At 34.3% G+C, this 10,582-nt stretch overlaps 1 protein-coding gene and 1 long non-coding RNA gene across 2 annotated transcripts; one reads left to right on the top strand and one right to left on the bottom strand.

Annotated features, from left to right (window-relative positions):
- Positions 1-4: 4 nt before the first annotated feature.
- Positions 5-9,368, bottom strand: LOC114317828 (pleiotropic drug resistance protein 1). The gene is made up of 23 exons (XM_028264620.2): positions 8,948-9,368; positions 7,847-7,967; positions 7,599-7,687; positions 6,779-6,863; positions 6,530-6,689; positions 6,374-6,450; positions 6,213-6,266; positions 6,022-6,112; positions 5,570-5,871; positions 4,953-5,234; positions 4,540-4,856; positions 4,299-4,459; positions 4,025-4,128; positions 3,736-3,892; positions 3,405-3,512; positions 3,152-3,315; positions 2,659-2,991; positions 2,134-2,424; positions 1,823-2,040; positions 1,459-1,686; positions 1,206-1,377; positions 636-890; positions 5-532 (listed from the first exon to the last, which is right to left on the bottom strand). The coding sequence occupies exons 1-23, from the start codon at positions 9,268-9,270 to the stop codon at positions 275-277; spliced, it is 4,350 nt and encodes a 1,449-aa protein (XP_028120421.2). The 5' UTR covers positions 9,271-9,368; the 3' UTR covers positions 5-274.
- LOC114317831 (uncharacterized) lies at positions 4,578-5,986 on the top strand. Its single transcript, XR_003648785.2, has 2 exons — positions 4,578-4,713; positions 5,020-5,986. It is a non-coding gene; the product is annotated as an uncharacterized LOC114317831 (long non-coding RNA).
- Positions 9,369-10,582: the final 1,214 nt, after the last annotated feature.

Raw genomic sequence — 10,582 nt, 5'->3', positions numbered from 1 at the left:
AGACTGATTGGAATTTCTCTTTTTATATTGCCTCTCTCTATTAACTTCATTACCACTCATATATGGGGTACATTATATGGACTCAAGTCTCTAGCACACTTGCACAAACTCATTACATAACAGAAAACAATTAAAAAAAGCCCTAAAAGTAAAAGAAGCAAAAAAGCACCGGAAAAGGAAACAAAAACAAAAATCCTTCCATAATATACATGAAACATGGACAACAACATTGACACTAGACTTTTATCTTCAAATGTCGAAAATTATGATATTTTCATCTTTTTTGAAAGTTGAATGTCCTGATTGAATAGGCAAAGATGAACCCAAAGAGCACATCTATTCCAACTATAATGATCGCAACATATCCAACAAAGTCGTATCTAAAGCCGAAGTAACTTTTCATGAAATCTTCCACTGTTTCGCCTGTGTCAAGCCTGGTCTTTATGTCTCCAAACTGTGAAGCAACTAATCCATACATAGTCCAAGACACAGGGCAAATGTAATAATACCATCTCCACCACACCGGAATCCTCTGCCATACAAAGAAAAAAAGAAAACCCAAAAAGTTCTCATCAGTCGTGAGTTATGATCTCATTATGTATGAAAATATATAAGAATTGATCACTAGTACTTACCGTCTTTGGAATGACAAATCCAGAGAAAATGTTCCAAATTAGGCAGAAGGCAGATGAAACTATGGCAGCGATGTGTTCGTTGGGAGTGACAGCTGTTGTCATCATTCCATAGAATGTGAAGTATAATAAGGTGAAGTACATGAAGAATAGATACCAAAAGAACTTGGCAGCTGTCCAGTCAAATCCAATCATGGAATAAACTATCACTCCATATATGATAGTTTGAACCAAAACGTATGGGATTTCGATAACAACCTGCCCAAAAAAATATATATATTTGTACTTTCAGCTTGGAATGAGCATGAAGAAATTAATGACACTTCTTTATTTTTTGAGTTGTTTTGGTTGATCAATAGCTCAAGATCTTTGGTCTCTACTCAGACCTGATGAAATATTTTTTTAGAAGTTTTAATTGTTAGTTCTATTTCTCAAATTATATTTTCACAATAATTTGCACTCTTCAGCCTTTGGTGATCCCTGAATGCCCTAGTTTTTCTTAAAGAAAGGCCACATCAATAACTCGATGTATGTTGTCATCATGACCTTCCATAAACGAAACAAGTAATTTACCTGTCCAAAGGCATATGGCAAAGCTGAATACATGCCAGCAGCTCTTTCTCTGTAAAAAACTGTTCTCTCTATCGCAACAACTGGCTGCACTGATGTGGCATTTTGCACACCAATAAATAGTATAGCAGCATACATAGAACCCATTGCATTGAAGAAATCTTGTTTCCTTTCCCTGCAAATCCCATAAAAATTGGACTGACTAAAAGATGAGAAGAAGAAAAAAAACTATAAAAATGCCAAGCATTAGAGCTACCTTTTGGAGCCAAGATCCCAGAATATTGTACCAAACATTAGGGCTATGAAGGTGGTAAACATGAGTCTCACTGCATTGTATGACGGGTTTCGCCAATATGACCAATGTTGTTTCCATAGACAAGCCATGCATTGTGTGTAGAAAGTTTGTGAGTATTTAGTAGGGAATTGTAGTTCTTTCCAGCCTGGAGCTGGTACACTATAGTCCTTGATCAAATCTTTGTTTCTCCTGATTCATTTAAGATTATTAGTTGCTAAAATCTGAAATCTATTATATATTTATTTTAATTTCACTGCCTTCAATGTCTTGAGAATTTTGAACTCTGATGAAACGGGTATTTCTTGAGAGTGTGTTATGACCCTACCTGTATAGTTCTGAGTTCCTGTACACCTCAGCAAAGTTAATCCCAAGAGTGCTTTCTTGTGCTGGTGAAGTTACCTCTAACATCCACGTTGCCGGATTATAACCATCTTTAATTTTACTAATTCCATTGATTCCCTCAAAGTACGTGATGAGATGGGAAGAATGGCGACCTAATGGACCGACATATATTTCTTCGCCTCCTCTTTTCAAAAGAAGCAGCTGCAGTTTGAAAATAATATATGCTCAGCTTTATTACAAAAATTAGAAATTAAAATGAATAATGGCTTCTTAATCTAGAGAAAGATCATCCACCTCATCGAAAGAATCAAATATATCAATGCTTGGCTGATGGATTGTGCACACCACAGTTCGTCCTGTGTCTACTGTGTTTCTCACCGTTCTCATCACTATTGCTGCAGCCCTGGCATCAAGTCCTGAGGTTGGTTCATCCATGAATATTATGGATGGGTTGGCTACGAGCTCAACTGCAACTGTAAGCCTCTTGCGCTGTTCAGTTGAAAGACCATTCACACCAGGCAACCCAATAAGCGCTTCCCATAGTGGGGTTAGCTCCACAAGTTCCATGATCTCATCAACGAACATCTGCAATTCATCATTCATGTTTACTTTCAATGATTCAGGAAGCCTAATTAAGGTTGTATTTGGATCAAGGATTTGAGTTGGGATTTGTGGAGGGAAAGGAAAAAGGAAGGGAAAAGTGAAAAAAAAAAATTAGCTTCTATTTCATGTACTTTTCTATTTTCTTTTCCTTTCCCTCCTCAAATCCTTGATCCAAACATAACCTATGCGTTGGAACTCAAATTCTAAGATTTGGACCTTTCTGGTTGCATGATCGACTTCAGCGGGCAACCGGAGCCATGCAGAATATTGTAAGGACTCATAGACTGTGACATGAGGAGAGTGAATATCAGTTTGTTCACAATATCCTGCTATCCGAGCAAATGTTTCTTGCTTTTTCGGGTACCCGGAGATTGTGATCCTTCCTTCAACATATCCACCAGTTTTTCTACCAGCCAAAACGTCCATCAGGGTTGTCTTGCCAGCTCCACTGACACCCATGAGAGCTGTAAGAACTCCCGGTCGAAAAGCACCCGTTACTCCTTTCAGAAGTTCTAATCGTTCTTCAGGTATACCTTGATCTTTCATTTCCTACAAGTAAATAAAAATTTTAGTATATCCAAGCTATATTTTGGTGTCAAGAGCATAACTTTTGAACGAGCTCAAAATCCTTTCAAATTTGTTAGTCTCATTTAAACGGCAGAGAAAATAATATGAAATTCAGAAATTTACAGAAGTATGTCATCTTAACCTGTGGCATATCTACTGCATATCTGATGTCATCGAATGTGATGGAAAGGGGTTCAAAAGGTAGAACCATTCCTCTCTCTCTTTTCTGGTCAGCTTCGGTAATGCTTCCCACTCTTGATGACATTGACCGGGATGATACACTTCTTTGCACTTCATTTCCTTTTCCTGCACAATATTTGATTGAATATTTCATCACTTGAAACATGTAAATCAGAATATTAAAAAAAAAAAACCAAAAGAGTGCTTATTCCTACCAGAAGAGTTCTTTATTTTTGATGTCAACTCAGTTAACCCTCCTTTTTTGCTTGCAGATCTCTCAGCCAAGGTTTCTTCAGATAGAATTGCCTGAGGCTTGCCAAATGCTGCATCAAACCAACCCATTTATTAGTCCATGTTGAATTCCAGGTAACCCTGCTTAAAATTTACAGTAGCTCTATATGCACAGAAACAAATCATGGAATGGACCACCAAACACTTTCTGTCATCGATTCGACTTGTTTCTGTGCAAGTATCTTTTTCCTAAAATTTATGTTAGTGTTTAAGCTTGAAGTTATAACATTCACAATGACCATACTGGTTACTTACGGTTAAGATAGGCTAGAGCCAGAGTGAAAAGGAAATTGAATATGAAAAAGTATCCGACTGTAACTCCTACTCCGATCCAATACCAGTGCGCTTCTAGAAAAAGCCCACGAGCCTTCAAAACTTGTAGTCCTAGTGTCTCTGTAGAATTAGGAGGAATCTGCGAACAAATCTTTCCTTTAGATGATATAACTCACTTTGGCTTCTTGTTTCTTCCTTTCATTCTCTTTTTTCTTTTTCTTTTTTTTTTTCCTTGTCCCTTTAGTTTGAAATCATAAAAATTGATGCTTACATGTCTCCAACTCTTGCCAAGAAATTCGTTCACTGCTAAAGCATTTTGCCCGTACATCATAGGGGAGACCCAATAACCCCATATCCACCATTTCTTTACCTCATCTGCAAGCAAACAAAATAGTTCTTACAGTCAAATTCAACTCACATAAACAAGAACACTTCCTTTCTTTCTTCTTTTTTAATTTTTTTTGTGTGTGTGTGTGTGCGTGCACGTGTGTGTGCATGCACGTGTGTGTTCTATTCCGTCTGCTCTTTATTTATTTATTTTTTACCTTGTGACAAGATAAATCCGCCCAAGACAAGAACTGCAAGTAATGCAAATGATCCAAATGTGTTTGCCACAATGATGTTCCTTCCTATTGCCCCCATGAATCGGAACAGCCCAGAAGACATTGCGTTAATGCATAGGAGTAGAAAGTATTGTCTGAAAAACCTGCATTGAGAATATTCATCTGATCATGATTTTTTATTTTATTTTTATAACCCAATTTATAGAGCTTACTTATTCATTACCTTCCAACATCTGGATCGAAGCCTATGACATAGTAAGTGAGGAAAACCCATATACCAACTTCTACAACTGTGATTGGCAACTTGAGGATCCATGTTGGTAAAGAGTATGCCCAAGCAGGGAAGAAGAGAAAGTCTCTTTGCTTGTAAAAGACGGGAAGTTTCATGATGCTCAAGGTAATTTCCGAGTACCCATTAAACATAATCATAATGAGAACGAAGAACAGGGCACCCATGAAAATCCCTCCATCGTCTAAATTGTTCCTGGGCATCCCAGTTCTTAGAAACACCGTCATTGTTATAAATGCCATAATAATAAGCTGAAACAGAGATTTATGCAACCATTAGTTTGATAAATTTTTTAATTTTTTCATATAAAATGTATGTAAGTTTTAATTATTTGACATGTCACTCACTTGCACCATTTTGAATATGAAGACAAATGAGTTCCTCTTCATGAGCAAGTATTCTCTCGACGTGCAGGCATTTAAAAGTTCCTTCTTGTTGATGCCATACTTCTTAGTTGTCAAAGCGGCAGGGTGGCTCTTAGCTTTGTCAAATGTAACAGCAAGCTCGTCACCAAGTTTCCGGCCAACGTGGAATGACTGAAATGCTTCTGCAAATTCCTTGACGGTTACAAAATTATGAGGTTCGTCTTTGTTTGCCCAGTACTGAACCTGATCTTTCTTTGATGTCACCTATGGTTTCACAACAAAAACATTTGGGGATACAAAGTTACATTATGTTCTAAAAAGCTTAGCAACAAGAAACTGACACATCGTTTCTTTTGACAAAAAACATTTTCCAATGAAAACCGTTTTCTACATAAATCTTTACAAGACCTCAATTCGGAAAACGTTTTTCACCTTTCAAAATAAAAAAATGTTTTTTGCCCAAATATGCTTGTTTTCGGTTGATAAAAAACATTTTCCTTTGCCTTTCGTTTTTCCATTGTACCAAACACAAAAAAATGTAGACAATACTTTTTGCCCAAACAAACGGAGTGTGTATGCCGTTCAAAGCTATACATTACCTCTTGTAAAAAGTCAGCAACTCCTTTCCTCTCCGGACATTTGAAGCCCATGGACTCGAAGAATTCAAGCACACCTTCTCGGGGGCCTTGATATACAATTTGCCCATCTGAGAGGAGAATTAGGTCATCAAACAGATTGTAAGTTTCTGGTGCCGGTTGGAGGAGAGAGATGATCGCTGTCCCTTGAAGGATGTGGATGGAATGTCTGATTGAATTCACAATCTGGTAAGTTGTAGAACTGTCCAAACCAGTCGATATCTCATCCATGAAGAGTGCCCTAGCCGGTCCAACCAACATCTCCCCTGTATATCATATTTCATCCCAAAATTTTCGAATAATCAATTAAGAATAGTGACAAATTCAAGATTTTGTAATAATTTTTTTGCATATTATGGAAAATGTGAAAATTTCCTTCTATATGAATACCATATGTCGCTTTGCGTATATTTTACCTGTCGTTAATCGCTTCTTCTGTCCACCAGAAATACCCCGCAGCATTTCATCACCCACCAAGGTATCCGCGCAAACCTCCAGACCCAAAATCTGTAAATTTGAAAAATAAAAAAATTATTTAAATCATATTTTCATGAATATTTGTCAAAAACATTTTCATTATTCGCTTCGATGAATTTCAAGTCGGTACCTTAAGAACATAATCTGTGACCACACTAGCCTCCTGCCCTTCTAGTAATGCAGCCTGTATGATTTAGTGGAATTAAGACATTACCAAACGAAGCGCTAAAGCAATTCAAAAAAATTAAATTTGCTCGATTATGCTTTTTGGCATGAAAATTTTATTGCTACCTTCATGTAAATATCAATATCTGGATCAGGCTTAATGTTTGCTTGCTTTTCTCTCCTTGACAACTCTGCTAATATTTCTGCAAATTTTTGAAAAAATATGATTAATTCCCAGAATTAAGTTCTAGTACAATTAAATCAAGTTTGAATCTAACTCACCACAATAAGGTCCAACCCCTTGACATCTAGCCGAGAATGCTAATGTTTCTCTAACAGTCAATTCTCCTAAATGAAGATCATACTGACTGATATAAGCCGATGTTCTCTGTGGAACAAACTCATCCATTCCATGACCATTGTAAGTTACTTTTCCTGAAACCTAGTAGTTACATAAGATTTATGTAAGATCAAAAGATGAAACAAATTCCTCAGAACTTGGTTGAAAAATAGTAGTGTCTTTGCTTTTACTTTTAGATCTGAATCAAGCTTTCCAGCCAAACCAAGCAGCAATGTGGTTTTCCCAGAACTTGGAGGACCTAAAAGCAATGTCATTCTGCCAAAAAAAAAAAAAAAAAATTATCAAAGAAATGATAATTGGGATGTTAGGAGAGTTTATGTTAGACAATTTTAATTTTTGAAAATAATACTGCTAACTATCAAACACAAAATTTAAAAATGAATTTTCTTAAAACTTGGAACGTTCAACAACACATACTTGAACCTGTAAGGGCATTTCCAATACTTTTTCTCAAATCGTGACTCAAATTTAAATTTGATTAAAAGGCACTCGAAGTCAATCTCTTTTCACACTTGGACTAAAACCGGTATCAAATTGAGTTTTACCCAATTGAAAGGGACCATTTTACAAACTCAAATTGCCTACGGCTACATTTATTGATATGAAAATCCTTACCCAAATGAAAGGAGACCTAAAGTTTTTTTTCTTCTCTCTATTTTGGTTTTTCATGTTTCAAGTTAAAATTAGACAAAAAAATGTCACATGACATGAAATATATTATTATTTTTAACCTCTCTGATTCAAAACTTAAATCGAAATATAATAATATATTTTTTAATGTCACATGGCAACCAACTTGATATTTTCTATCTAATTTTGGATAGAAGTTAACTTCATGAGTAATTTGAGAAAAACTTGAAGCATGAATGACCAAAGTAGAAGAAAAAAAAACTTAGGGTCAAACTAAAAAATAGTTAAACATAAGGGGGCAAAGTGTAATTTCCCCTTTTATAATCCATTGCTAAAACTCAAACAAACTGCCTTTCTCACCTTCCAGGCTTGATGATTCCATTGACATCATGAAGGATTGGTAATGGTTTCTTTCTACTTGGAAGAATATGGAGGCAATTTAAGAACCCCTGGAGAGAGAGAGATTGCAGGGTGAGTTGAATTTAGAGATGACATATGGAAGCAAAATTGAAGTTGATGCATGTGAAATTGTTCAATGTAGACATGAAAACAAGACAATATTATATTATGAAATTAAAAAAAAAAAAAGAAAGAAAGAAAATTTGTACCTCAAGCATATTGACAGAGAAGTTGAAGATGGTAGGCAATGCTCTACTGCCAACATAAGCTTCTGCATCAACTGTTAAATGCTCAAACCTGACTTCAATTGTTGGAAGTTCTAGCCCAACTCTGCATCATCATTTTCAAAAACAAAAACAAAACATATTTAGAACATACTTCAACCAAAAAAAGACAGTAAAGAACAGAAATTTCAAATACCCAGATCAGTTTTCAAGTTGTTAAGGTGCAAAATTTGATTGTTTGTGTTTTCATTTTTTCAGAAAATAAATAAATAAATAAAATTGGCAAACTGTTTCTCAAAACTATTTTCGGGAAAAAATTTAGCTCACTTTTAGGAAACAACAAAAATTTTGAAGACTATAAGCACAAACATGAAAATGATGATTGTTTTTTAAACTTTTATTGTAAAAATGAGAACAAAACAAAAATATTTCAACCAAAAGAAGACAATTTAAAAGTAATGAACAGAGATTTCAAATATCCAAACCAATTTACAAGCTTATGGTGCAAAATTTGGATTGTTTGGTTGTGTTTTTTCATTTTCTTTTTTCTTTTTTCTGCTTTCATTTTTCAAAAACAATATAAAACTTAAGATAAATTACATTCACCTCCACTGAAATTTGAAAAATTATAATTAGCTCCACACTTTTACATAATTATACTTGTCTCCCTCGAAGTTTTAATTCACATTTTATATATATGTTTTCATCGGTAATTTGTGAGTCATGTAGATAAAATTTTGATATTGTTATATCTTTTCGATTAAAATGTATATTTAATTGGTTTATTTCAATATCCATTCATCATCTGTAATAATTTTAATTAATTTAACTTTATTGATAGAGAAGTCAGTATAATTATGACAAATCTCAGGGAAGTGAGTGCAATTTACCTTCAAACTTATTTGACTAACCGTACACAAATTTGTGAAAACAACCCCACTTATTAAAAAACATCGAAAAGTTATCTTCAAAAAATATGTTCGCGCAAACATGAAAACTATAGATGTTTCCAAACTTTGTATTGTTAAAAAACAAAAACAGTAAAAAGAAAACGAAAACACAATCATATTTTTCAGTTGAGATTACCGGTCAATGCGGCCCTTGAGCTTCAACAAGAACTTCTCATTGTCTTCCTCTGCAATCTTCAACAATCTCTCTAACAAATTCTTTTTCTCCAAAAACCCGAGGTCGTTGACATCGATTTCTCTCGTTTTACCCTCTTCATCGGTCAATAGACCTCTCGTTATCCGCAAATACGTAGGCAGCTTTTCAATGGCAGCCCATTTAAGTGCTTCTTCATCATCTTCTTCTCGGGAAGACTTTGAAAAAACTTCCCTTGCACTGTTCCTCCATATGTTTGAGCTGCTTATCCTTGCACTAGTCACTCCAAATATCTCACCAGTATCCATTATCACTCCACAAAACTACAGAAACCTTTCAATGAAGACCCACAAAAGTTTTATCAAGGCTTCATGCTAAGGAACTCTTAAAGTCCTCAAGTTTTATAGCTTGACGGAAAGAAAAAGAAAATGACTGAGTGCACAAGACTCCTGTTAGAACGAGGTTTTAATTTAGTTTTGGGAAAAAACTGTTTCCATAACTCAGATTCGTGTTGTTTTGTCAATTTTGTTAACGACAAGCCTTACTATTGAGTTAAACTGCTTTTTTGTTTTTTTTTTTTTTTTTTCTATTAATGGAGACAAAGAGGGAAAATGTTGGGGTTTTTGGAAGGACCTTGATATCTTCCTTAGAGGAATCTGATATGAGAGAGAAAAAAGTATGTGTGAGTGTGTATACATAGCATTTTGATGTACAAAATGGGAGGGTCAACTTCATAAGTATATTTTATTATTGGGGTGTTGATGAGGTAAGTGTCGACGTAATGGTAGTTCATAGAAACCAATTGAATAATTGCATCAAATAATTTGGAATGGGCAGTTCATGGAGAGTTCATGAAAATCCTCTTTGGATCCCAACTGGTTTTTTGAAAATATTTTGAGCATTTTTGTTTCATTTTCAAGTTTTTTGTTGTTGTTGTTGGTATATTTAGAGTGAAAAATATAATAGAAAGTAAATTTAAACGAAAATGTATTTTTCTTAGTGCATGCACATTTGGTTAAAATAATTTTTTTTGTGTGAAAGTTGTAATAGTCAGTTACTTTACTTTTTCAAGAAAATATATTTTCTTTCATTTTCTACAAGAAACTTAAATACATTATCATGTTACTAACATTAGTTGAACCAAAAAAAATATATATATATATATATATATTTGTATTTTTCACCATTCTTATAATAAACAAATGTGGAAAAAAAAATTTCTTCTCTTTCTTGCACTTTCTACCAATTTCATCTGAAGTAAACTCAACCTAAGCAAAATGTAATTGCATGAAAATAATCTCTTTGTAATTGCATACACCTTTAAAACTATGAGATGGTTCATTGCTAACTTCATATAGCGTTTAAACAAATTAGCATGGGTTCGTTGCTCCATTGCCACATGATTGTCATAAATTCAAATTATGAAAAATAACCTCTTTGTATACGTATGTAAAATTATATATATTTAATTTTACTTAAATTTTGCAATAATACGAGTCTCATGTACTGAAATTATCTTTTTAAACTTAGGCAATTCATTGCCGATTTGATATATTATTTAACCAAATCTACATTAAAAAATGAAATATTCCTAAAAAATAACCAAAAACAAAAAGAAAG

Source organism: Camellia sinensis, chromosome 11 (genome assembly GCF_055761805.1).
Source record: "Camellia sinensis isolate YWXY chromosome 11, ASM5576180v1, whole genome shotgun sequence".
Taxonomy (NCBI): domain Eukaryota; kingdom Viridiplantae; phylum Streptophyta; class Magnoliopsida; order Ericales; family Theaceae; genus Camellia; species Camellia sinensis.
The sequence above is the reverse complement of the archived record's forward strand: the minus strand, read 5'-3'. Positions and strand labels throughout refer to the sequence as shown.

What these genes read in the sequence shown, in the direction of transcription:
- LOC114317828 (XM_028264620.2), bottom strand. Translation starts at nt 9,270, where the DNA reads ATGGATACTGGTGAGATATTTGGAGTGACTAGTGCAAGGATAAGCAGC. An exon ending in TCTCTGTCAATATGCTTGAG is followed by an intron (nt 7,688 to 7,846) that starts GTACAAATTTTC and finishes CTCTCTCTCCAG; the next exon opens with GGGTTCTTAAATTGCCTCCA. An exon ending in TCGATCATGCAACCAGAAAG is followed by an intron (nt 2,425 to 2,658) that starts GTCCAAATCTTA and finishes GATGAATTGCAG; the next exon opens with ATGTTCGTTGATGAGATCAT.